We start from the raw sequence: 25,890 nt of genomic DNA on the forward strand, positions 1-25,890 counted from the left end.
AGTCTTATCCTCTTTCACTAGGATCTGTTCTTTTCTTTCCTTTTTTTTTTTTAAAAAGATTTTATTCATTTATTCATGACAGACTGAGAGAGAGAGAGAGGCAGAGACACAGGCAGAGGGAGAAGCAGGCTCCCTGCAGGAAGCCCGACGTGGGACTCGATCCCCAGACCCCTGGATCACACCCCGGGCCGAAGGCGGTGCCAAACCACTGGGCCACCCGGGTTGCCCTGTTCTTTTCTCTTAAATTCTTTTCCCTAATGATTCACCAGGATCTCTACTGACAGGTTCCTAACCGGCCTCAAGCCACCACTTTCGTTCCCCCAGCAGCCCCCAATTCTCCCCATGTGCTTTTAAAACCTACATCACCTGGGCAGCCCGGATGGATCGGCGGTTTAGCGCAGCCTTCAGCCCGGGGCATGATCCTGGGGTCCCGAGATTGAGTCCCACATCGGGCTCCCTGCGTGGAGCCTGCTTCTCCCTCTGCCTGTGTCTCTGCCTCTCTCTGTGTGTGTCTCTCATGAATAAATAAATAAAATCTTCAAAAAAAAAAAAAAAACAAAACCTACATCACCTTCCTCCCTCAAAACTCCACACTTGCCCATCTCCCTCAGAGAATAAAGCCACGTCATCATAAGGACGGGCATGACCTGGTCCCGTAGTTCTTCCTTCTGTCATCCTGGCTCCTGCCACTGTCCCCTTTCACTATGTTCTGACCGTCCGCCCCTTATCATCCCACCAACATGCCAGGCACGGTGCTCCCGGCGCTGGCTCTCGGCACCTTCTGTTCTCTGCCTGGAGGCTCAGCCCGTGCTCACCCCATGCGCGCCCTCTGTCACCTCCCCCGGGCCTGCTCACGTCTCACATGTCTCCACGACGTCCTCCACGACCACCCTTTATAAAACTCCAATCCTCGGGCGACCTAGCTATCTTACAAATATACACTACTGCTCCTAATACAGACTGAGGGCAGCCCGGGTGGCCCAGCGGTTTAGTGCCACCTTCAGCCCAGGGTGTGATCCCGGGGTCCCGGGATCGAGTCCCACATCGGGCTCCCTACAATGGAGCCTGCCTCTCCCCCTGCCTGTGTCTCTGCCTCTCTCTCTCTCTCTCTCTCTCTCTCTCTGTGTCTCTCATGAATAAACAAATCAAATCTTTAAATAAATAAATAAATAAATAAATAAATAAATAAATAAATTCCCAATCCTCTCCCCGCCACACCCTGTCCTCCTTCCCTGTTCTGCTTTTTTTTTTTTTCATGCTACTTATCTCCATTGGGCACGGTACAGATTCTGCTTACGTATCTTACTTATGTGCATCTCTCCCCACCAGAAGGAGGCAGGGATTTGCTCCCCCACCTCCTCGAGCACCTACGATAACGCCCGCTCTGCGAGATGGAGTCAACAAATGTCTGCTGAGTAAGCGAAGGATCGAATAGGTCCTCGAACGCGTGTGCTCAGAGCAGTGTGAAGACGATAGAATGTGACAAGTCGGGTTGTAAATGGGTTTCAAGGAAAATGCTCAAGGGACTGAATGCAGGAAAAAAACAAAAAAAAAGGGGAGGGAGGTGCCCATGTGCCTAAGGAAATAAAGGGCTCTGATGAAATAACGTGAATAATAAATGGAAGATTTGGCGTAGAAGTAGACTTAAGACACAAGGCCTCGTTGACAGTGGGTCAAAGGGCCCCAGCCCGTGCCCAGAAGCCTGGGGTAGGTCCCAAAGGTGCCAGCTGCTGGGCGGGGCCTGCAGGAGCGGAGGGGCCTCGGGGGAAGGTGAGGGCGGGGGGGGGGGGGCTCACTGAGGTTCTGCAGCACGCGGTCGCGCTCCAGCTGCGTGTCTCGGATCTTGTTCTGCAGCAGGATCAGCTTCTCCTCATACTGGTGCTTGAGAGTCTGCAGCCGCCGCTGGCTGTTCTCCAGCTCATCGATCAGCTTCTGCTTGATCTCGATCTCACACGTCAGGTCGGCCAGGTCTGCCTGGAAGTTCACCTCTGGGAGTGGGGGTGGCGGTGAGGGTGGGGGGCACAGAGACAGGCTTAGTCCAGGGCCACGGGCTCAGGGCAGGGCGGAGCTGCTGGGGGCTTCCCTGCGGCGAGCCGTGACCGGTCAGTGACCAGAGGCTGCGGGAAATGGTACATCCCAGGGTAGGTAAGGGCCGCCAGGCAGGGGGACACAACAGAAATGCGAGGCGGGGAAGGGGGGGTCTGGGCGTCCCAGCAGCCCCGCCACGCCAGAGCCACAGAGGCCAACGTCTCCGTGTCCTAGATGGCTCGGGACCCAGGCCAGGTGAGGAGGGCGGCGGGGCAGCAATGGCAGCAGGGCACAGCTGACCCTCCACCCTGACGGCAGGTGTCCCCATTTGGAGGAGTGGGTGTCGGCTCCAGCCAGACCTGCATTCAAGGCCTGGCTCTGCATCGGCCACACTGGGGAAAGTCCCTAGACTTCCCTGAGCTTGGGGGAGCTCCGGGCACCTCTGCACAGGGTCGTGGGGAGACCTGGAGGCCCCAGGCCGTGTGGAGGACAGCTCAGCAGCGCCTAGCGGATAACGAGCGCCCCCACCCCTATCGCTGCTACTGTGATTAGCGCAGGGGTCAGGTCTGGAGTTCCAGGCCCTGGACATGCATATTCACCCTTGCTCAGCGGGCACCTGGCTCAGCGCCTTCTACCTGGAGGGTCTGCGCAGTCTCTCTGAGCCTCGTGCGAAACGAAAGCCCGCCCCGAGCACCTGCCGCTGGGCGTGTCACCCCCCCGCCCCCCCGCCCCAGCCTGGCACACGCACCCTTCTCGTCAGGGTCCGAGTCCGAGTCCACCAGGCTCTCCTCACTGCCCGAGTCCTCGTCTTCGTCCTCACGCCCCTCCTCCTCCTCACAGCCACTCTCGTCTCGCTCCTCCTCCTCCTGGGCACCAAGCAGCATTAGGGGTGGCCAGGGGGCCTCCTCGCTCAGCCTGGGCCTGGCCTCGGGGGAGAGCCCAGAAGCGGAGGGCGTCTGGACCGGGCCTCAGGGTGTCAAGCGGGCGGGGACTGGGGCAGACCGCGGTCGGCACCCCTTGCACCCACCCCTAGTCCCGAAAGAGTGCCGCCTGCTGCCGCGACAGCCTGGGCAGGGCCCCTCGGGGACGGCCTCCCCCCAGCCTCGCCCATTCGGGATGAGGTGGGAAACAGGGGAGATCGCCGCGGCCACCCCCCGCCCTGTCGGCCCTATGGGGAGCCCAGGGACCAACTCAACCGGAGGCAGACCCAACCGCGCCCCTGCTCTGCCCCTGCTCTGCCCCCAAGGGGAGGGCACAGGCGCGGTCCTCACCTCCTCAGCCTCGTTCTCGTCCGTCTCCTCACTGTTTTCCTGTTGCAGTTTCGCCCTCTTTTTGAAGGCCTCCTTCTCGGGGCTGCCCAGGGGGGAGGGTAGGCCAGGTCAGCCTCGAGCGCCAGGCAGGGGGCGGTGGGGCCCGACGGAGGAGGGGGCCGGGACTGCGCAGAGAATCCTCTGGTCCTCTCCACGCCCATCCCCATGAGCCCTGGGTCAGCCCGTCCCTCCCTGGGGGAAGGTGCAGCCTTGAAGGCGGTTGGCTCCCGCCCAGGAGGCTGAGCGGAGGCGCTCGGTGCGCTCCCAAGTGGCCCCCAAGTGGCCCCGGGCAGCGCCGCCCAGCGCGGGAGGCGGCGCGCTGCTGGGACCCCCACCCGGCCCTGGCCCTGGGCGCACTCGCTCACCTCTTTCTCCGCTGCCTGACCTCCTTCTTCTTGAGCCGCTCCAGGTCCTGCTTGGCCCGGCGGATCACGTCCGAGGCATCCTCCATGGAGCTGGCCGGGCTGCCCCCGAAGGCCGCGGCAGCCGGAGACGCGCCCAGGGAGTAGGGGCTCCGCGCCGAGGCCCGGGACAGGCTGCGGCGCAGGGACTCATTCATGGCCTCGCTCTCCAGGAGCTTCGTCCTGCGTGGGGGAGCCAGTGTTGGGGGGGGCGGCCCTCGGCCCCCCAGGCCCCGCACGCGCCCAGCCGGGGGCTCACTCACCGCAGCTCCTCGATCTCCCGGATGTAGTTCTGGATCAGAGCGCCAATGGCTTCGTTGCCATCACCTGGAGAGGACAACACGGAGGCTCAGGGACGCTAAGCTCTGCGGCTCGGAACTGGTGGTCTCGTACCACGGCCTCCCAGAGGGGAGCACAGGGGGGGCGCCTGGGGGGCTCAGTCGGGAAGCCGCCGCCTTGGGCTCAGGTGGTGACCTCAGGGCCTGGGATGGAGCCCCACATCCTGGCTCCCTGCTCAGCGGGGAGCCTGCTTCTCCCCCTCCCTCCCCTGTCTTGTACACATCCCCTCTCTCTCTCTCAAATAAGTAAATAAATGATTTTATTTTATTTTATTTTTTTAAAGATTTTATTTGTTTATTTATTCATGAGAGACAGAGAGAGACAGAGACACAGGCAGAGGGAGAAGCAGGCTCCATACAGGGAGCCTGATGTGGGACTCGATCCCGGGTCTCCAGGATCAGGCCCTGGGCCGGAGGCGGTGCTAACCCACTGAGCCCCCCGGGCTATCCCAAATAAATTATTTTATTTTATTTTATTTTATTTTTTTAAAGGTTTTATTTATTCATGATAGACATAGAGAGAGAGAGAGACAGAGACACAGGCAGAGGGAGAAGCAGGCTCCATACAGGGAGCCTGATGTGGGACTCGATCCCGGGTCTCCAGGATCAGGCCCTGGGCCGGAGGCGGTGCTAACCCACTGAGCCCCCCGGGCTATCCCAAATAAATTATTTTATTTTATTTTATTTTATTTTTTTAAAGGTTTTATTTATTCATGATAGACATAGAGAGAGAGAGAGACAGAGACACAGGCAGAGGGAGAAGCAGGCTCCATGCAGGGAACCCGATATGGGACTTGATCACGGGACTGCAGGATCGTGCCCTGAGCCAAAGGCAGGCGCCAAACCGCTGAGCCACTGAGGGATCCCCCAAATAAATTATTCTGATAAAAAAAAGAGGGGAGTACACATGGGCCTTTCCCTGAAAGGAATCTACATCAAGCAAACACTCGTCCATGTGACAGGTATACGTAAGCACTGGCGGTGACGGCAGGATATCGGAGACAACGAAGCCCAGCCAGAGAGGGCTGCGAGCGGTGTTCACCGTCGTCACCGGGGGAACCCTCTGCAGTTTGCAAGAATGGAGTAGATTTCTACGTTTTCATGATGCAAGGACCTCCAAGGCATAATGCCAAGTGACAGGGGGAAGTCATAGGACAATACACATCATCTCATATGCAGAGAAACAAAGGGCGGCATGTACTCACACACCTGTGTGCGTACGTACATACGAACACACATTCACACACTCACACTTGGAGCAAAGGAACCGACAAAGGTGTGGGAAAATGTGCACGGGGCTACTTCTCAGTAGGGAGGACGTGGAGCGGAGAGTTTAGCGAGAGGGCACTTTAACCTTTACGGTATGCACGCACGTTAAGCAAGGAGGATGTATCATTTATTGCTTGTGGTCATAAAAAAAATGTTTAAAATCAATTGGGGGGGCACCTGGGTGGCTCAGTCAGTTAAGCATCTGACCCCTGATTCTGGCTCAGGTCGTGACCTCAGGCTTAGTGGGGAGTCTGCTTCAGATTTTCTTCCTCTCCCTCTGCTGTTACGCCCCACCCCAAAATAAATAAATCTTAAAAAAAAATCAATTGGAAAAAATTCATAAATGCATTGATCTGTGAACTGGCTGGCCCACCCAGCTTGCCTAATATCCTAGGGTGGGTATGAGGAGGCGGGGGGGTCCCGAGCTGGCCCGGTGCACCCCGACTCACCGGCCTTGGCCAGGAGCAGGTTGGCTTCCTGGCTCATGAGATGAGTGACGCGGTTGTTGATGGCGTCAATGGCCTCCTGCATGGCCTTCACCCGCAGGCGCAGCGCCCCGTTCTCCTTCTGCAGCATGGCATTCTCCCGGAACAGGTCGCTGTAGCCCTCGGCACCATCCTCCCCGATCACCCTCTTGCCCTGGGAGGAGGGGCGGGGAGGGGGCAGTCAGGTGCCAGAGCTCACGGTGTGGGGGGGGGTTAACGATGCACCTAGCAGCACCGCCGGTCTCCCCCCGACTCCACGGCTTCTAGAACACGGCACCTGTCTCCCAGGGCTCTCCCTGACAACCCGGAAGTCCAAGTTCTATGGCCAGCCATTCCAAGCCTCCCCCAACCCTACCTTCCCCTACCTTCCCACCGCCCACCTTCATACTGCCACGAGTGTAACCCAAGGGCCAAAACCCTGCGGGCCCAGGGGGTCGGCACAAATGAGTAAACGAGCCTCAGTACGAGACAACAGGGAGTGGTGGGGACTGGAGCCAACAGAGTCCCAGACTCTGTCTAAAGGGGTCAGCAGCTCTGCCCTCCCCGGCCAACCTAGTGCTAATGTTGTTAGATCTTGAAATTCTTCGGGAAAGAAATTCCCTGACTTTCAGAAAGGGAGGCAGCTAAGTTGCATTCTTTTAGAACAAAGGGCAAGCCAAGCCCGATCCCACTGGTGCACCAGCTTCACACCGGGGGCCCCTAGCAGCGACCACCCTTTGCCTTAGTCGTATGGAATTAGACGCTTCCCCAAGAAGCACCCCCGTTCCCCAGCTCCGCTCCTCTGTGCACGGCTTGTTTGCGTCCCCGAATGCCTGCTCCGCTTGCTTTGGACGGTATCTCATTCATTTCTCAGGCTCCATATATAAGGCCCGCTCCTCCATGAGGCCCTCCCTGACTGAGCCCCGAGTGAATACGGCAGCTCTGTCCTCCGCCCTGCCCCCGCCACGCTGGCCCCACCAACTACTCTTCTTCTGCACCACAGTCTAGGGGTCTCGTGTGGCCCAGCGTAGCACATCCAGCACACGCGGAACAGGTGGAGCACCGGGCACCCGTCCTGCGCACGAGCTCGTGCAGGAGAACACCCGCGTCCCCTCCTTCCTCTCAGGGCGCCGGCAGGGCGATGCCCCCAGGTGAACCCCGAGTCGCGGGGCGGGTGGGGAGGTGGGGGAGGCCAGGGAGCTGCAGGGGGAGCGCCCCGGGGACGCGCTCACCGCCTTGTACTCCATCAGCTCCATCTGCAGGCGCGCGATCTCGGCCCGCAGCGCGCTGATCTGCTGGCTCGTCTTGTCCTGGTTCACCACCACCTTGTTCTTGATGTTGCGGGCCCGGTTGGCGTACTTGAGCGTGTTGAGCGTCTCCATGAAGTCCCGGTCGGAGGGGCTCACGCAGGCGATCATGATGGTCTGGCTGGGGGCGGGGGGGGCGGCAGGGGGTGAGCCTCTCGAGGGGCACAGCCAAGCCCCTGCAGGCGTCACTCCGGGCGGGGCTGCTGCTCCCCCCATACCTCTCCGGCCTTAATGCCCGGGGGAGCTGGGTACCCCAGGACATGGCCCTGGCCCCCTGGCCCCAGGGTGCCTCCCGACAGCAGTAACCCACAGACATGTCCCGGCTCTGTATCTCCTGAGCGGCTCCCCCTGCACCCCATTTGGCCTCTACGTCTCCCAGTGGTGCAGACAAGGGAACTGAGTCTGATCACACGGGCCGGAGGTCACGCGGCCTCAAGGCTCCCGCCTCCCAAGCCCACAGCCCGCAGCAGGAAGGCCTCCTCGTCCACAAGGCCCTCGTGAACCAAACCCTCACAGCAGGATCCTACAGGAGGTTCCTGCCTCCCCTGTCCCACCCCCGGATGTCGGCCTTAGGGTACCTGTTGCCCCCCAGCGAGTCCTGGAGGAGCCGAGTGAGCTTGGAGTCCCTGTAGGGCACATGGACCACCTTCTTGCTCTGGTCCCCCAAGGCGCTGATCACGTTGCCCAAGGCCAGCTGTGGGAGACAGAGCCCGGGACTTGAGTGGCGCTCGCGGAGAGAGGGAGTCGGGACAAGACAGCCCCCGAGCCAACGGTTCCTGCCTCAATGACCCAGCAGCCCTCAAGCTCCCTGAGCGGGTTTACATGCAGATGTGATCATTTGGTGAAGCCAGGAAGGTGGGGCAAGGGTGAGGGCAAAGGACCAGTGACCTAACAGCAGTGACACACGGGGGCCCCGGCCGGCAGCCAGCAAGAGGCCCAAGGAGGACGGGCAGCCGTGGGCCCGTCGGGTCTGGCAAGGGTCTGAGACTGAGCTGAGCTGGCTGCCGGGGCTGGTGGCCCGCTGTGTGCCTACCAGGCCGCAGTTGATGGAGATGCCCTCCTTGGCCCGCTCGCCGGTGGCCCCCGTCCGCTTCAGCCGCTCGGAGCCAGCCAGGTCCACGAAGTGAAACTTGGCGGTGAGTGTCTCATACTCACTGGTGGGAGCGGTGCCCTCAGGAAGCCCAGTCACCGCCTCATTCACCTGCAGCAGAAGTTGGCATCTGACTCACCAGGCCCCCGGCCCGCCTCGCTGCGCCTCTGCTCTCAGCCCTTGTGCCTCAGCGATGCTGTGCGGGGGGATGCAGGCTGCAGGGCGCCTCTCCCCTGGCACGTGAGAGCACGTGACAGTGCGCATCGCGCTTGCACATGCCTGATTCCCGTTCATCCCTCCCAACCTAGAGGTTACCCCCATTGTACGGGTGGGGAACTGAGGCTTAAGAAAAAGAAAAAGAAAAATCAGCAAGTGGCAGAGGCAAACCCCAAACCCAGATTTGCTAGCTTCAGATCCGTGGCTCCTGCCTCCTCTTGCCCTCCTGAGAAGCCCCCCCAGAAGCACTAGCTCCTGGGCCTCCGTGAGCTCCTTACTGGCTCGGGCTGGGTGCACACGCGCATCTGGCACACATGGATGGTGAAGATGGCGTGTGAGCGGGAGCTCTGCACGTTCATCTGGGTGCTGGCCGTGGTGCGGGACAGGGCCCCCTGCTTCAGGCACTGGATCAGCTGGGGAGGGAGGCACAGGTGAGGACACCGGACTGGCCACCGAGCCACCCCTGCCTGCCCCGGACCTCCAGTGGGTGCTCACCTCCTCCTGGGAATTGATGAGGCGGGAGGTGACACCTGTGGTGTAGATGCCACCATTGCCATCCTCGTGGATCTTGATGTTGGACCTACGGTGGCGGGCATCAGGGTCACGGGTGCTATCGAACAGGTCAAGGATCTCCTCATTGTAGAGCTGGGGGGCGGGCAGAAACAGCTGCTGGGTGCGTGTGGCACACGGCATGGGGCCCCAGGAGATGGGGGGGGCTTTCCCATGTTTATAAACCAGCTCTGTTCTGTAGATGTGGACACTGAGGAGCCGGGAGGCGAATGTGCCGACCCTGGTCCCCTCTGGGTTCTGGATTCTAGGATCTCTCTCCTGAGCAGGAGTGGGGGGCAGATGGGTCCTGGGCAGAACTATAGTGAGGTTGTGCTCCTACTCCCCAAGGAACCTGCGTTCAGCAGCTTTCATCTTGGCAGGGGACTGAGGACAGAAAGGGGACAAAGGGACTCAGGTCCTAGATGTCGATGAGGGTGATAGGACCATACTTAGGGCAGAAGCTATAATGTTCCTAAGCTGGGAAAAGATGAGGGAGGGGACAGTAGAGGCCGTGACTTGATCCCATGGTCCCTAGGGGTTGAGGTGATGGAGTGAAAGAGGAAAGTGGCCAGGAGTGCCTGCCCGGGGACCTGGCATCCTGGGGAGGGGCTGGAGAGACCACTGGGGGAGGTGGCCCGGCCGGGAGCAGCCACTTTATTTCACATGGTTTCAGCCTTGGAGATTCCTGTGCTTGGAATCCAGGGCAGGGAAAGCTTCACCTGCTGAAGGGCTGGGATATTCCCCAGGCTGGGGGCCAGGGGCTGGGGGCGGGGCTGGGGGGCTGGGGAGTGTGCTGGGGGGCTGGGACTGGGGCTGGGGGGCTGGGATGTGTGCTGGGGGCTGGGGGTCTGGGAGGCTGGAGAGTGTCCTGGGGGGCTTGGGGCTGGGAGCTGGGGCGCATGCTGGGGGCTGGGGGGGCTGGGGAGTGTGCTGGGGGGCTGGGACCTGAGGCTGGGGGGCTGGGGGCTGGGGGGCTGGGGAGTGTGCTGGGGGGCTGGGACTTGGGGCTGGGGGGCTGGACCTGGGGCTGGGGGGCTGGGATGTGTGCTGGGGGGCTGGGGGTCTGGGAGGCTGGAGAGTGTCCTGGGGGGCTTGGGGCTGGGAGCTGGGGCGCATGCTGGGGGCTGGGGGGGCTGGGGAGTGTGCTGGGGGGCTGGGACCTGAGGCTGGGGGGCTGGGGGCTGGGGGGCTGGGGAGTGTGCTGGGGGGCTGGGACCTGAGGCTGGGGGGCTGGGGTGTGTGCTGGGGGGCTGGGGAGTGTGCTGGGGGGCTGGGGGCTGGGGGGCTGGGGAGTGTGCTGGGGGGGCTGGGAGCTGGGGCTGGAGTGTGTGCTGGGGGGCTGGGACGCTAGGGAGTATGCTGGGGGCTGGGAGCTCGGGCGTGTGCTGGGGGGCTGCGGAGTGTGCTGGGGGGCTGGGGGCTTGGGGGCTGGGAGCTCAGGCATGTGCTGGGGGGCTGAGGAGTGTGCTGGGGGAGGGGGAGGGCAGCTCCAGCGATTGCCAGCAGGATCCTGTGGGGGAGGGGCGGGCTGCAGCCCTGACATCCGACATCCGAGGCTTTGATGCCTTAAAGGGACAGAAATACTCCACAGGAAGGGGAAGGGGAAACGGAAGGGACTGGTGCAGACAGACGTGGGTGCCATGGTGTCTGTCTGTCTGTCTGTCTGCTTGCCTGTCGGGACAGGCATAGTGGCATCATTTAACTCCTTGTGGTTCACCCTTTGGCATGAGTTTTCTAGGAACTGCCCTACTCTTTGGGGATCCCCATGGCAGCAGGATAGAAAAAAGGAGAAAACAAAGAGATGGAAAAGCTTCTAGAGATACACAGCGCTGGACGCGCACACCACACACTCCTACACATACACAGAGGCAGTCACTTTTCAGAAGCAAAAGTCCAGGCAGGACAAAGAAAAACTCTCAAGTCTAAAATACAGGGTCCCCGAAGGGGAAAGCAGCCACTCTGAGTGCCCAGGAGGGAGTAATAGTGGTGCCGTGGGCAGGGTGGGCCATGGAACACCTAGAGAGGGCTGGAGCCACATCCTCCTCCAGAGGACAACCTGGGTCCAGTCAGAGCCCAGGGCAGCCCCATACCCGGCAAATGCCCCCGAGCCGGGACAGGGGGTGGCCTACAGGATGGGTTTTCAGATGCTGAGAACTGAAGCCACCTGCTTCAAGAGTCCTAGAGGAGGAGCCTGGGAAGTCAGGCATTGTGAGACGTATCCAGATGCACCTGTTTTCTTAGAGACCCTTCTGAGAGATGTCTTGATAGGCCAAAGAGTCCCTCCTCTACCCCCCCCCCCAAAGTCCCCAGATGCCAAAATCCTGGCCTTGGCACGCAGACACGCTCCCAGAGAGAGGCAGGACCAGTTGCAAAAAAAAAGGAAAAGAAAAAAAAAGGCTCCTTCTGGAGGAACTCCCTGTGCTGACGTCAGAGGGTCAGGAAGGACGTCGGCCAGAAAGGGATAGGACAGGCTGCTCTGAGGCTGGGGAGCACCCCGCAGAGGCCAGAGGATGGGCAAGACCCAGAGTTCTCACTGTGTGCCAGGCACATGCTTCCGTGCCAGCTGCAGAAACCCGAAAGGAAACAGATACCACAGCCTTTGTGCAGCGGTGACATGACGTGGCCGAGGTCACCCGGCTAACGAGTGTCAGAGCTGACAATCCGTCAGGGTTTGAAGGATCTTAACGGTCCTCGATGACTCAGCCCTTCTCTCCAGAGTGTCCCACCAAGGGGTCTGCTAGTCTCGCCTGGATATTCCAGCAGCAGGACCCTCGTCAGCTGCAGACGCTGCCATGGCTCCCCTAGGCCCATTCCACTGTCCGGGGACAAGCCCAACCTCCTGCCACCCCCCACCCCCCCAAGGTCCCAGTACCTCTAGGAACTGCGCGCTGACTTTGAACTCAGGCCCAGCCACACCCTGCTCCTGTGCCCGCCGCTTGCGCTCAGCAATGCCCCCAAAGAGGTGTGCGATGGCCCTGGGAATGATGCCCTGCTCCTCCTCTGACGTCGCCGTGTCGAAGCCGGTGCCCATGGTGTATGTCTTCCCGGCTCCTGTCTGCATCGGCGGGGATGGAAGGCGGCTGTTAGCACCCTCCAGGGGGCACCAGCAAGGCCTGGACCCCGGGCCAGGCCCAATTCCCCTACCATTTGCCTCCCAGACTGGGTCACCCGCCCCTCCCTGTCCCAAAGCCACACCCTGGAGAAGCCCCTGGGATGGACAGCCTCCCTGGGGTCACCAGCAGTGTGGCGGTGGTGGTGGCGGTGGTGGTGGCAGCGGCACGCTCCACCTCAGGTGTTCCGAAGGGGCGGGCGCGCTCTCCCACCAGACGGGGAGACCAAGGCTGCAGGGCCGTGGGGGGAGGCGGGCGGCCTACCTGCCCGTAGGCCAGCACCGTGGCATTGTAGCCCTCGAAGCAGCCCTCGATGAGCTTGCTCACGCAGGTCGAGTAGATCTGTTCCTGCCAGGTGTCCAGGTCGAAGACAAAGTCATAGGTGAAGGCCTTGTCCTTCCCCAGAAGGACCTGGGGCTCCCCGGGGGTGACAGAGGTGCAGATGTGACAGCCCTCAATCTTCTCCTTTGACAGTTGGGGCCGAATCCTGCTCGGGAGGGGACAGCTGTGGGTCAGACCCACGGCAGCTGCAGACCCCGCGGGGCCAAGCTTCCACTGCCTGCCCCCTCCCGCCCCCCGAAGCTGGAAGACAAGGAAAGCAGCTCAGGAGCCTCCCCAGAGGACCAAGGCAACTTTTGTAACGACACAATAATAATGACAACCGTAGTCCTAATATCTACTCCCGCAGACGTTTATCGAGCGGTTGCCAGCATCCATCAAGCGTCCCACCCATCGGCTCTGAGTCAAAAGTAGTTCACGCGGACGAATGCAGGTCCTCTTCACTGTGAATCTGTGGGTACGTATTATTTGCCTAATTTTACAGATGAGATAATGGAGGCCGAGAGAGTCACAGTGACTTGCTCGGGGTTGTAGTGTGGGATGTGACGGGGCCAGACCCGGGTCTGCTGTCAAAGCGCACGCTCCTGATTGCACGGAGAGCCCTAGAGGTCAGTGTCCCCAGATGGGGAAGAGAAGGCAGCTTGCCCCCTTCTGGGAGGTGAGGCCCAGGCCCCTGCCCCCCCAGCATCCTCCCGCTGCGGAGCCTCCCTCAGATGCTGCAGCTCGGGTCCTCCCCGGACCTGCCAGGCCTGAAGGGCAGGCACCTCTAGAAGGGGGGGGGACTGCAGCCCAGATCCCGCTGGGCTCCCTTCCGAGGGGAAGAAAAGTGGCACCGGGGCTGAGTGGGGGCCAGCCTGGGGGCAACCACAGTAGGGCTACCTCCATCCAGCCACCTTCTCCCTCTTCTAAGCAGCGGCAGCGGGGTCCCCATGGCAACCAAGTGTGCAGGGTGAGCATGCGCTGTGGGGACGGGAAAGCACTTCCCAACCGCCTAAGGGGGGGGGGGTTTGGCGCTAAAGCTCCTGGGCTCCCGCAAGCCAGCCCTATGGGCCAGGCGCTCACAATGAGCTGCTTGTCGGGCTCCCTTCCCCAAAGCCAACATTTACCAAGAGAAGAAAAGAGCGAGGGGGCCCGGCCAGCACGCATCCAGGGCCCAGGGGCACCCAGCCACGGAGCCAGGGCCACCAAGTCGCCATCCTGTCCCTGTCTGGGGCTGCCCCAGCCCCCAAGGCCCACTCGGAGCTGCAGGCCGGCGGAGGTGCTCCCGAGCACGTGGCCTGTGAGAGAGCGAGCCCGGGGGTGCTGGGCGGGGTGTGGGGTGGCGAACCTCGTGGGCCACGGCCACGCCGTACATGCCGGGTAGCCCGGGTTCCTTCAGGAGTGATTGCCCTCGGGTGTCAGCAGGTCCTCCAGGGCAGCGGCTCTCCCCAGCCTGGCTGACGGGAATGGAAGGGCAGCACCCTCACCGCCCGCCACCCGCCCAGCCGGTGCAGCTCAGGGCGAAATCAGAACCCAGCTTCTCAGGGTCCCCTCCACCCCCCCCCCCCAGCTGGTTTCTGACCCAGAAGGGAGCCGCTGATCCTTGCTCACCCTCCCCGGACCTGGAGACCAGAACCTCGACCCGCCAACAAGAGGGGGCGCGGCAAGCGGGCCGCAGTCCTCCTACCTCGGCCACCGGCACGGCAAGTGACACAAGGTCGCACTCGCAAATGTCAGGGAGGGCTAGGCACGGCCGGCGGCTGCGCGAGTGGTGCCCTCCCTGCGTGTGGACGAGGCATGAGGTGGCGCCCGGGCCGCCACAGGCAGCAAGGGGAGTGTGTGCGCGGCCGCTGCGGCAGGAAGGCCGGGCTCGGGGGGCAAGAAGGGCTCCTCCAGCTGCAACCCGGGGGGCAGGGGCACCAGGGAGGAGGCTGGAGCTCCAGGCCTGTGGGGCCCAGGACCGCAGACGTACTGCCCGGGGAGTCCAGCGGCTCCCAGGTGAGCCAAGGGGCTGGCCCGGGCGGCGCTGGGGAGCTTCCAGCACTGCCAGCGAGCACCGACTCCGGAAGACACCCTCCCTACCATGTGGGCTGCTTGTGATAGGATTTCTGGATCCAATTCAAATACCATTTAATTACCCCAGGCAGATGGCAATGCTGGTGATTGGAGGAAATCGAATCAGGATCCCTGGAGACAGAGGGAACCCGGGAGGGGGAGCAGCAGCCCTGCCCGTCAGAGCCCATCAGTGAGAGGGGCAGCCTCTCCTTCAACAACCAGCCCCAAGAGCACGAGGGGGTCGGGGGCGGGGTGGGGGGGAGAGAGCTCACAGAAGAGCAGTCTGGGAGAGAGGATGTAGAAGAGGGGCTCCAGAGTTTTAGGGTCCGGTCAGGCATTCACCCTGGGCCCCTCGTCCTGGGATGTGGGACCCAGCGCATGTTGGCGCAGGGGTCCTCTGAGGTCAGAGGGAGCCAGCCAGGCCCGGGCTGGCCCATCCTAAGCACCGGGGTCTTTTCAGGGTACAGAGGGGTGAGCAACGTGACCCCGAGTTACGGGGAGCTGGGAAACAGGATGCGGGTTCAGGGAGAGTCACTAATTCCCAAAGCAACGACCCGCACGAGGGGGAGAGTGTGAGTCCCTGGAAGGGGACTTGAATGAGTAACCAGAGGTAGAAGACAGAGAATTCAGGTTCCAGGTGTGCTTTCCATGTGCTAGCTGGGCCAGGCACCCGCCACAGACCTCACCAGGTGATGCAGCGAGCTAGGCACGTCGACACCCACTTTCCAGAGGAGAGAGCTGAGGCTTGGGGTGGTTAAGTCCCAGGCACACAGTAAGTTCTCGAAGGTCGGCCTCAGTTCCTGCTCCGCGGGGCCACGAAGCCTACAGGCTCTCCTGCTTCTCCCGCTACCTCCTGCCTGGGAAGCTCTCCATCCCCAAATCGACAGATAAGCTTCCTCCCACAAAACCACCATCGGAGCCAGGAAGGCGCCCTGGAAGGAATCCTGCTACATCTGTCCTGCGTGTGTCCCGGGCCGGACACCCGGCTGGCCCTGCCCTGGGGCTTGCCATCCGGCAGGGGCAGGGAGCGTGTCCCAGCTATCCTGGGGCTCACTGCCCACCACCCCCCGCCCAGTGCAGCCTTCAAACCCACACTCCACAGGTAGGGGACCAGACAGCCGACCTGATGTCGGGGCGGGTGGGGGGGCCCTCAACGGACCTCTGCCCCCACACTCCTGCTCCGTGAGCCACTGCCTCTCCCGTGTCCTCTAGATGATCTCTTCCCAGTGTTGACTTTCTAAGAACTGCATCACCTTCCCCTCCGGCAGCCTCCTCTCCTGGCCCCACCCGGGTGAGGTCACTTCTGTAGGCCGCCCTCCAAGCAGCAGCGGCCCAGCCCGCAGACAGATTAGGGGAAGGAGATGGCTTCCTGCTTCCCCTTAACGTTAACGCAGAGCAGAGCGGCAGGGGGGCACCTGCGGGGGGCTCAGGGGTTGAGCATCTTCCTTGGGCTCAGGGCGTGACCCCGGGGTCCCAGAGTCCTGAGTCCTACATCGGGCTCCAAGCAGGGAGCCTGCTTCTCCCTCTGCCTCTCTCTGGGTCTCTCGTGGATACATAAATCTTTAAAAAAAAAAAAAAAAGCAGGGCGGCAGGGAGGGGAGCCACTCACAACCAGGTTTCTTTCTGGGGGCATGGGAGGCGGGGTCAGGGCTGGAAACCGGGTCCTGGGGTCTTGCAAGGAAACCACGGAACCCCGGGAGCTGGGGACCCGGTCCAGGACTACCCCGAGGTGAGGTATTTGCCACCAGTGCCAAGCGTAATGGGGTGTGAAAAGACTCGGTAATCAAGACAGATTATAATTTAATGTAATCTTTGAAAAACTCAAATCGCAAACTATGGCCTGCAGGCCGGCGGCGCATTTCAGCAGTGGTTTTGGGGGCCACACATCTGGAGTCACTTGGGTGCCGGGACCTCAGGAATCTCACCCGGGGGCGCATCACCCGAGCCCCGGCCGGCGATGTCTGCCTCGGTCCCTCCGGCCGCGGGTGGGGAGGCCCGGGCTCCCGGAACCTGCGGACAGGACAGAGCCCGGCTCTGTGCACTTGGCACCGCAGGCGCCGCGCGGAGGGAGGCCCGGGCCTTTCAGAGGCAGGATCTGGCACAGCGGCCCCAGCTTCCTCCGCTCACAATTGAGCGGCAGCGGGTGTGATGTGGGGGTTATTTTACTATCCCCCCACCCCGCCCCTGCCGGGGAAGCAGTGGGCACCGGGCCCAAGGGACCTGAGGTGGCTTGGCTTCCCCCCACCCCCATCGCTGCCCCCCCCGCAGGGGAAGCAAGGGGGGTTCATGTCCCATGGTGGCTCGGCTCCCCCCCCCCCCCCCCCCGTCGCTACACTCCCCCCCCTTGGGACACAGGCCGCAAAACCCAAGCCCTGAGAGCTGACAGCTGAGCTCAGCAGTTCCCCCCTCCTGGGGAAGCGGGGAGGACGGGGCGAAAGGGGGGATGCAGAGAGAGGGCCCAGGGCCCCACCCCGCTACCCACGGCGGGGGGGGGGGCTGGGGGTGTGGGGGGCTGGGGTAGCTCCCTCAGCCCGAGCCTTCCTCAGTGACCTCACACTACCCGGGGGCTGGGCCCAGTGACCTTGGCCTCCTAAGGGTTGGCCCAGCACCTCAGGTGGAACTGGCTCCTAACCTGTCCCCACCCCCAGTTAGTTAGGAGCTCACGGGGCTCTTCCTATTTGAAGAGTCTTGTCACTAAGAGGCAACAAGCTGGGAGAGTAAAATAACCAAGCACGAGCCGTTCCGAGTCCTGGAAAATTCTTAGAATTATAGTAACACGGTCTGTGATTCCTGACGCCTGTCCTTGCGAGCACCTGGAGCCCCCTCACATCTCTGCGCACTGGGCTCCCCGACTTGGGAACAGCCCCTCGCTGGGCGACCGAGGCTGCCCTCTGCCCTCTTCGCTAGACCCTATGGGGCCAAGCACCGCTTGTTACGTCACGACGCGAATCCTTTCCTTCTAAGGTGCTGTTTTTGCTCCTAACTTACAAATGAGAGTTCAGAGGAAGTCAACCCGGCTCAAGGTCACATAGGTAATAAATAGCAAGGTCATCTAGGAGGACTGCCTTTCCTGGCCATCGGCCCCAGGGGTTCAGTCCAGGAGAGCCGGGGAGAGCTAGCGGGCAAACATAGCTGCCCACCCGTGAGCAATGTGCCCGCTGGGACTTCCAGGCTGGGAGGCACCGTCACCAGGCTCTCCCTCCAAGGTTTTGAGAAGAACCAAGGACTTGGACTGGAATTACCCCTCTGGCGGCCAAAATGACTAACCTAACAAATGCCTTGGGGGAAGCCCCAGGGGGTATAAGCCTATCTGCTCTTTTTTTTTTTTTCTAGGACCCTTCGTGCCTTGATGGGCTCCTGGAAAGGGGCCCCAGAGGCTAGTGGAACAGCCCCAAAGAGAAACAGTAATGAGGAGGCTCATCGCTGGCTCCCAGGTGTGGTGCCCCAGGCCGGAGGTGGTCAGATGCCATGACCTCCCTTCCAGCCGGCCCCAAGGGGTTTGCAGGGCAGCAGGTCTCACCTGGAGCTGAGCTGTTGTGTGGAAGTGCCTGGTGGGGCGGTTGGGGGGCAGGGCAGGGGACACAGCCTCATGACCTCCAGCTGGCCTGACTCAGAGTCACTTAGGCGGTGACCCTCCTCCAGGGACCAGCTCTTCCTCCCCAGTGACAGAGCCAGATCAAAGGGGAACTCAGCTATGGCAGGAGGGATTTAGATAAACTAGCAAAAAGAACTTCCTGCCTGCGAAGAAGAAGATCTCGAGAAGATCTTGGATCTGGGTAAGCCCAGGAAAGGGGAGCCTGGGAGTCCGCAGAATCCTTTTGCTCAGAAATCATAGCCACCGATACCACTCTTGCTTCTTCTGTGCATCCTGCACTCCGGGGCCTTGTCTGATCAGGGCCATAGCTACCTCACATCTTCTGGGAACCTACGTGTCAAGCTCATTTACACACATGGACACACGTCATGCGTCCTGACAAGCCCAGGAAGCAAGGGGCATCTCCCCCATTTTACGGAGGCTGGGGAAGCTGAACTCTCACCAGCCCGAAGTCGCACAATTCACGAGAGTGGAAATGAAATGCAAGCCAAACCCGGCCCTGCCCAATCCTGCCGCGTCGCGTCCAGCGAGCGGCCCTGCGCGGCCCTGCGCTGGGGCAGGAGAGAGTCTGGCCTGGAGTAAAACGATCCCCTCGGAGGATCCCTGGATGGATCCTGCCCACGGCTGCCGGCAGCGCCCCGAGCACTCTGTTGGGAAAGCATTTTTCCCATTTTGTGGAGTTGAGAGAGCCGAGGCCTGGAGCATGGAGAAGCGTGGAGCCAAGAACCCGGGAGGCTGCCTCCCTGCCCCGGGAAGGGGAAGGCGGCTCTCCTCTGCAGCAGAAAGAGGGCGTCCACACCCCCACCCTAATGAGCATCCTCTCCTCCTCCTCCCCGTGGCAGCCTGCCAGCTCTGGGGAAGGCGGCTGGAAGCAAAATCCCTGCTCTCTCAGGGGAGTCTGGCTCCCAGACACCCGGGGGGGCTTTTAGCTGACTTAGCCCAGAGAGGCATCTTCCCATAGATGCCTCTCCAGAACTGGGCGGTGAGACCCAATTTGGGGGGCTGGCTCTTTCAGCCGCAGGGATTCAGAGCGGGGAGCCACCGGAGACCTGTGATTGCCAGAGGGTCGTGCAGCCCTGTCACTGGACCTTCTCAGGGCCTCGCAGACCCTCCCCCAGCACAGTCCTCCTGAGACTGCCTTCAAGGAAAAGACCCGGGCTGGCTCAGAACCCCCAAACAAGGAGGCTTTGTACTGTGGGGTCAGAAAGCATGGGTTTATGAGGCCCTAGCAGAACTGGTGAAATGGGTCAGTCAATGCTCTGTGCTTGACTTCTGCCCCCAAACATGTTCCCAAGTGCACAGGGAGAGAGGGTGCAGACCCTCCAAGACAACCTAGGGGAAGCCTTAGGGGTGTCAACTCAGGGCACCTGGCCTTCCACCCCTCTTCCCTCCTCAGATGCCCTTGCCCTTTCTCTTTCAGTTTATCCAAGTCCTGGCCAGTAGCTTCTGAGTAGCAACCAGGGACAGGAAGTCCAACAGGAGAGGGAACCTAGGGTAGGGTCTTGTTCGTGGCCCCTAGGCCATCAGGGTGTCCTCTGTGCCCCAGGACACCCCCTAGCGAGGCTGAAACCAGGCTCGGGAGGAAGCAGGAGGCCCGGCCGAGTGCAGGGAGGCGGCGGAGGCTGGGGAGCGGAGATGCTAGGAGAAGCTAAGGGAGGGGGCCGGGCCCCGTCCCACCCAAGCTGGAAGGTGCGCAGGCCTGGCTGTGAGCAGGACCTTCCTGAGCCTTCGCTGGACTCTGCTGCAGGGAGCCTGGGAAGAGCGCGAGCCTGGCTCGGAAGCACAGCTCAGCTGCGCTCCAGCACGGCCCTCCCGTCCCACTGGCTTCTCGGGGCAGCTGGCAGGGGTTTCCCATGACCTCCCAGGAGACAGGAGACTGTGCAGTGGGGCCGAGCGGGGAGCGCCCCGAGCTGTGACGGCATGTGCATCATGCGGGGACGGCTCAGTGGGAACTGGGCCCCGGGGACGCTCCCCTGCTGAGGAATGCAGAGCAACAGGCGGCCTGCCTCCAAGCAGCTGGCCCAGGCAAAGCCGGCGAGCCTCTCCCCGCACACTGGCCCCGGCCCCTGGTCCTCCGTCCTCTGTCCCCATTGCCACGCTCTCCTCCGCACACCTGGACTCCAGTCTCAGGTGAGGACCAGCGGCCTCCACCACGCTGATGGTGGGCTTCCACCCAGCAAGGCGGACAGGATAGGGACGCAGGTATTTGGGGACGGGGGACGTGGCACTGCCTCCCTTCCACACCCCTAAGCAGCCAGAGGTGAGAGAGGGACTGTTCCAGGAGTCAGGACACTGCCACCTACCACGGGGCTTCACAGCCCCCACGAACTCCACCACCCCAGCCTCGAGGGATGGAGGATGGAGGGATAGCTCGCTGGAGCCTGGCTCCCCTCCCAGGGCAGGGAAGCGTCCTCTCCTCCCCAGCCTAGTGGCCTCTCAGTGCCCCCTCCAGCTTTCCTCAACGGGCTGCTATGTCTAGAGGGCAAAAGGAGAGGTGGGGACCCAGGACACCTGGGGCCTGCCCTATAGCTGGTGTGGGGGCCGTCCTCGTCCTCGGGGTAGAAGAGGAGACTCAGCTCTACCCCCCACCCCCCAGCTTCCTTTCCTAGGGAGTGGCAAGATGGAACTCGGCAGGAAAACAAATTCCTGGGACAGTGGCGTGGATCTAAGGAAAGAGTGAGCGCAGCCAGACAGGGAGAGCTCCCCAACCCGAGAGCCAACGGCCCCGAGGAGGAGCTAGGACCACGGAGGGGACAGCAGCCCCATGCTAAGCAACCCCAGAAAGGGACATTTAGACACATCTCCCCCCTCTGCGGAGCAGTCCCCGCTCTGCGTGGCACCCGACGCCTTCCTGAGTACTTCTCGCACGCACGTTGCTGTTCTGGCGACCAGGGCGGGGTGGCGTGTGGGGAAACTGAGGCAGAGAGACTCTCACAGCAAAGAGCTACTTAGAGCGGCACTGGGGTGGTTTAGAGCAGTCTGAGGAGCACGTGCTTGGAGGGAGAGAGCCCTGGGTTCAGATCCAAACTCCTCCATGTACGGGCTGTGGGCGTTTGCTCCTCCGTACAGTGGGAATTACCCCAGTTAGCTGGTGGGGTCCGGTGGGGTAGAGTGGGACGGCGTAGACACGCTGCCTGGCACAGGGCAAGGGTTCAAGAGGTAACAGTGCTCAGCCACCCCTTAGTTCAGTCTTCTTTCTATCTGGGCATGCTTTGTGCTATAAAGAAGTGGAAGGAAGGGAAGGGAAGGGAAGGGAAGGGAAGGGAAGGGAAGGGAAGGGAAGGGAAGGGAAGGGAAGGGAAGGGAAGGGAAGGAAAGGAAAGGAGGGAAGGAAAGGAGGGAAGAAGGGAGGGAAGGAAGGGAAGGGAGGGAAGGGAGGGAAGGAAGGAGGGAAGGAGCTTAGCTGGAGACGAAAACCTTCGACCCTGACCCTTGGCTGTATCTGACGCTCACGGGGCCCCACACCAGACACACCCCTCAGGCACACTAAGTTAGGGCTTATTTCTCAAGCATTTTATTCCCCTCGAGCCTTTAGGGGCCCTATGGCTTCTGCTCCCTCCGAACCGCCGCTCTGCGACAACAGGCGTCCGGCCCGCTCTGCGGTGGGTGAACCGAGGCCCAGAGGACGAGCAGACAGGAGGCCCCACGACGCAGCCAGCGGGCGAACCGGGCGAACGGCACTGGCCTCAGTCCTGCCCTCGCCCCGGAGCTGTAAGAGCAAGGGTGCCGGGCTCCCGTCACCTCTGCCACTTCCTCAGCCCCCGCCCCACCCCGTCCCCACCCGGAGGGTTTCAAGGCGGAGCCCAATCGCCTCGGGGCTGGCCGGCAGGCAGGCTGGGTGGTGGCGGCGGTTTCCGGGGCCTGTGCTTACTACACTCCACTTCCGTGTGATGACATAAGCCCTCTTTCTGCAGCAGGAGGCCACCACCACGACTCTCGGGTCATCAGGCCCGGGAGGGCCTGTCTGGGCCTCGGTTTCCCACACCTGGAAACCGGGGAGCACAGGACACCACTGGCATTTGTTTGGCCCTGGCTGGCCTTGGGCTCCCAGAGGATGGGCCTCGGAAGGCACCCCCACCCCCACCCTCGCACGGTTCTCTTCTATCCTCTCCAGTCTCTTTGCCCCGAGCCACCAAGTCTTTTGATTCAAAATTTAGACAGACGTTGACCAAGATCGCAGAGTGGCCAGAGGCTCTGGAAATGACTACAGCTGGAGAACCCAGATGAGCGGGGGCAGGGGTAGGATCTAACACTGCCCGTGGGGAGCCCCTCCGTCCTCTTCCCGCCGCTGCTCGCCCCTGGAGTGTCCACGGATAGATGTGGGACCTGTAGAGGGACTGCCCCGCCCCATCCAACTAAAGGATGGAAGCTTCAGGAAACCAGGCAAAGATATCGGGGCCAGGGGCTAGGCCCCACTGAGGGCTCCCCTCGTGGCAGGGATTCAGAAGTGGGGGCTTGAAAGGGTCTTAAAGAAACGTACCATGTGACTTGGCTTCCTTCCCCAATTTCGCCTTTGCCAACTTGCATTTCTTAGCAGCCACCCCTTCCCCTTCTCCCCCCATCAATCAGGCCTGTGTTGCAGCCCGGGGCAGGGCACAGCTCAGCCTCACCTCTCCCAGGCATCGTCCCCCTGCCCCCCACCCATCCCCAGGTGGAGAGAGGCTGGTTCTAGGCCAGCCTTGGGCCCAGGGAGCTGAGTCCCTATCTACAGGGGATTAATGGATAAAGGGATCACAGGGCAGGACGGACAGGGGCTGGCCTGGGAATCTCAGAGCAAAGGCGACTAGTCCGGGTTCAGGGGGCAGGTGGGCCAGACTGCAGGGAGACCTGGGGTAGTGCTTTTAGGGTCTGCTGGTGCCTAGACTTTCTCCCCTTATCTCACAGCCCCAGGTTCTGAAAGTTTCCTCCCCTGGCTCTCCCCAGCCCCCGCTGGCCTGTGAGATTTGCACACGGCCAGCTTTGATCCTCTTCCCAAGGAGATTATAGGGCCAGGAGCCCTGAGCCTGGCACTGCTCACCTAGTCTAACAGTTCCTGCCAGGACCTCCCCACTCACACAGGCGTGCGTGTGCACATGCGACACACGCACACACACACACACACACACACACACCCCAAACCAAGTCTGTCTCACTCCTGGCCCCCTTGTCCCAAGAGTTGGACCCAAGACTCGCCATTTTATTCTCATGGGAACTCAGACAGCACTTGAGTTAGATACAAGAAAGCACTTCCGGGAAGTCAGACAGCTGAACCTGGCACCAGGTTAGGCCCTTGACAGCTCCAAAGCCCTGGCCTTTCCCAACTCCCATACTCTAGCCTGCCACCCAGTCCTTTAGGTGGGACAAGTGACTCCTGGAGATGGGGTGGGGGGTTGATAGGGATCCAAAAGCATGGGGGGCTCTCCCCTACAGCTCCTCAGTGGCACCATCTGCTCCCTGTCCCGACCCCAGCCCTAGTCTGGCCCTATTCTCAGCTCTTTGATTAGAAACTGGGTTCTGTCCAGGCATTGTCTGCCTTCCACGGCCGGCTGCCCATTGAGGTCTGGCGTGTGCCAGGCTGGGCGCTCAGGCTGGAGTGGGAGGGGACAAGTGGGCTGGGCGCTCACCTTCCAGAAGCCCCCTAAGGCCTGGCTCTCCTGATGTTCAAATCTACCCACCCCTCCATCCGAGATCAGCAACTCGAGGCAAGGAGGGGGGGCATGTGGATGCTACTAGAGCAGTCTGAGTGGGAGGCAGAGATGATACCCATCACCCCCAAAGAGCTGGGTGCCGTGGGCAGGCACAAGCCCTTCTCCGGAATGGGGCTCAGAAACCTTCTGCTGGTCGTGCTAAGAAGGCAACACCAGCTTTTCCTCACTCCTCTGCACAAAGTGCCAATCCCATGGGGCTTTCCCACACTTTACTATGCCCCGTCTAGCCGGGGAGGCGTGGCGGTAGTAGAAGGGGCTTTCTTTGGCTCCCTCCTGTAAGATGGAGTCTAAAGGAAAACCCTCAGGGGAGGAGCGAGCACCCTAAGTCCCTTCCTTCCCAGCCCTGCCTGGTTCACAGTGACTGGGGCCACAGTGACTGGGCGTCATTTCCCTTTTATGAGGTACTTGGACTCTCCCGGGCTGCTGCAGATGTCATATTTACATTTCTCACTACCCCCCCCCACCACCACCACTTGTACCTCCCTCCCTCGACCTCCACAGGATCCTGCTGCAATGTCAGCCCCAGCAGCAGCCTGGCCCCGCCCCGGCCAGCCCACCAGGCACCTGCTCAGCTCCTCTTTGTCTTTCTGGCTGCTCAGGGCCAGAAAGGCTGTGTTCAAGTGATGCTGAGGCTGCACGATGCCTGGGTGGGAGGCACCTCATCTCTCTTCCTGGCCGCCAGAGCTGCAACCAACGGCCCACTCCTCCTCTCCGGGCTGCAGAGGACTGGCCAGATGCCTGGCGGGGGGTGGGGGGGGCATCCGCCCTGGGGCAGGAGGAGGAAGCTTTTCCATAGTCATCCCTGGTCCTGTCTAGAGTGACTTCCAAGGACTCTTGGAATCTGGGTCACCTACAACCCAGGGAATCCAGAGACCTGTCTCAGAGACCCACCCTAGCCCTGGAGCCAGTACCCCCACCCCCATCAGACGGGGCTGGGGCACAGATGGATGCATTTCTCCACCACCCCTGCCTTGGTGACCAGTCTCAGACTGGCAAGCTCCCCTCGACAGACCCCTCTCAAAGAGGAAAAGCCAAAACAAAAACAGGGAGAGGTGGTGCGGGCGTAAAGCGCCTCCACCCAACACAAAGGGCTCAACTTTGCATGATTTCCTGCCTCACACCTCTGTGTACCCCTCCCCGCAGAAGCCCCCTAGCCTGCTCCTCTCCCTCCTCCCCTCGGTCCCTGCAGGTCCCAGGTGAGACCATGCACCCCCCCCACCTCCATTTTATCTGAGAGCCTGAAGATGAGGTAGCAGGGGCACGCCCTCCCTCCGGCCGCCTCCGAGGTACGACCTCAGACACCCCGCTTCCTCCGTGCCCTGGCCCCATCTCCTCTTGGGACAGGGCCAGCAAGGTTCTCTCCAAAAGCCCTAAGTGCCCACAGCAGGCCAAGGCACCGCCGGCCCTTCCATTCGTCCCTGCACTCAGTCCATCTTTGTCTGCAGAACCGGATCCGGGCCGGGCGTGCTGCCTTCCTAGCCCGCCCGGGAGCAGGGAGCTGGCCGACTGGGGTGGACTGGGGTGGACTGGGGTGGACTGGGGGCAATCACCCCCTCCTCCTCCGATACCCCAGCATGAGACAGCAGCCCCCTAGGGGAGGCGAAGAGGAAACACACAGACGCTCCGGCCTGGGCCAGGGCTGGGGCTGGGTGTGAAATACCGGATTTCCTTGTTTATTCGATTTTCTGATCATTAAGGGCTCCCAGGAGGGGCCCGAAGTTACCACCCCAACAAGGCCAGCTTCCAGCAGCCCGCGGGCCGCGCATCTCCCGAGGCAGCCGCCCCGCTCCCGGGAGCCGGCTGGGCGGTGCAACGCGGCCCCACGCCCACGCGAGACAAAGCCCCGCGCGCCGTGCACGTCCCTACCTGACGGCCACCTTGACGCAGCAGTCCCCCTGGCCGGCCATGGTCCTCTGGCTGCGGGGTCCGCGCGTGGATCAGGGGCGGGGGCCCGGGGGCCCGAGCCCCGGGCTGCGGCTGCGGCTGCGGCTGCGGCTGCGGCTGCGGGAGGCGGGGGCGCGGGCACGGCTGGCGGGCTCTGCCGCGGCGGCCGGAGGGGGCATGCTCGCGGGCGGCGAGCGCAGGGGCTCAGCCGCGGCCGGGGCAGGCCCCCCGGGGCTCGGCCCGCGCGCCTCCTCGCGCCATCGGGCGGC

The 25,890-nt window shown here is 61.9% G+C and overlaps 1 protein-coding gene across 7 annotated transcripts in view; it reads right to left on the minus strand.

Moving 5' to 3' along the window:
- KIF21B (kinesin family member 21B) overlaps positions 1-25,656 on the minus strand; it is a 47,718-nt gene extending 22,062 nt beyond the window's left edge. For 4 of the 7 annotated variants that reach the window (XR_008663683.1, XR_008663682.1, XM_055319500.1 and 1 more), the window contains exons 1-14: positions 25,604-25,656; positions 12,347-12,569; positions 11,845-12,027; positions 8,919-9,068; positions 8,702-8,836; positions 8,151-8,318; positions 7,696-7,811; positions 7,043-7,238; positions 5,796-5,985; positions 4,003-4,066; positions 3,704-3,922; positions 3,300-3,381; positions 2,777-2,894; positions 1,797-1,988 (exon numbers count right to left, since the gene is read on the minus strand). Coding sequence is in view for 3 of the 7 variants with exons in the window: in XM_055319500.1 (XP_055175475.1) it covers positions 1,797-1,988; positions 2,777-2,894; positions 3,300-3,381; positions 3,704-3,922; positions 4,003-4,066; positions 5,796-5,985; positions 7,043-7,238; positions 7,696-7,811; positions 8,151-8,318; positions 8,702-8,836; positions 8,919-9,068; positions 11,845-12,027; positions 12,347-12,569; positions 25,604-25,644 (2,077 nt within the window). In the remaining 4 variants the exon portion in view is untranslated. Of the gene's footprint in view, positions 1-1,796; positions 1,989-2,776; positions 2,955-3,299; positions 3,382-3,703; positions 3,923-4,002; positions 4,067-5,795; positions 5,986-7,042; positions 7,239-7,695; positions 7,812-8,150; positions 8,319-8,701; positions 8,837-8,918; positions 9,069-11,844; positions 12,028-12,346; positions 12,570-25,603 lie in introns of all 7 variants that reach the window. The other 3 variants (XR_008663681.1, XR_008663680.1, XM_055319498.1) reach the window with 1 other exon arrangement.
- Positions 25,657-25,890: the final 234 nt, after the last annotated feature.

The sequence above is a fragment of the Nyctereutes procyonoides genome, unplaced genomic scaffold, assembly GCF_905146905.1.
Source record: "Nyctereutes procyonoides isolate TBG_1078 unplaced genomic scaffold, NYPRO_anot_genome, whole genome shotgun sequence".
NCBI lineage: Eukaryota > Metazoa > Chordata > Mammalia > Carnivora > Canidae > Nyctereutes > Nyctereutes procyonoides.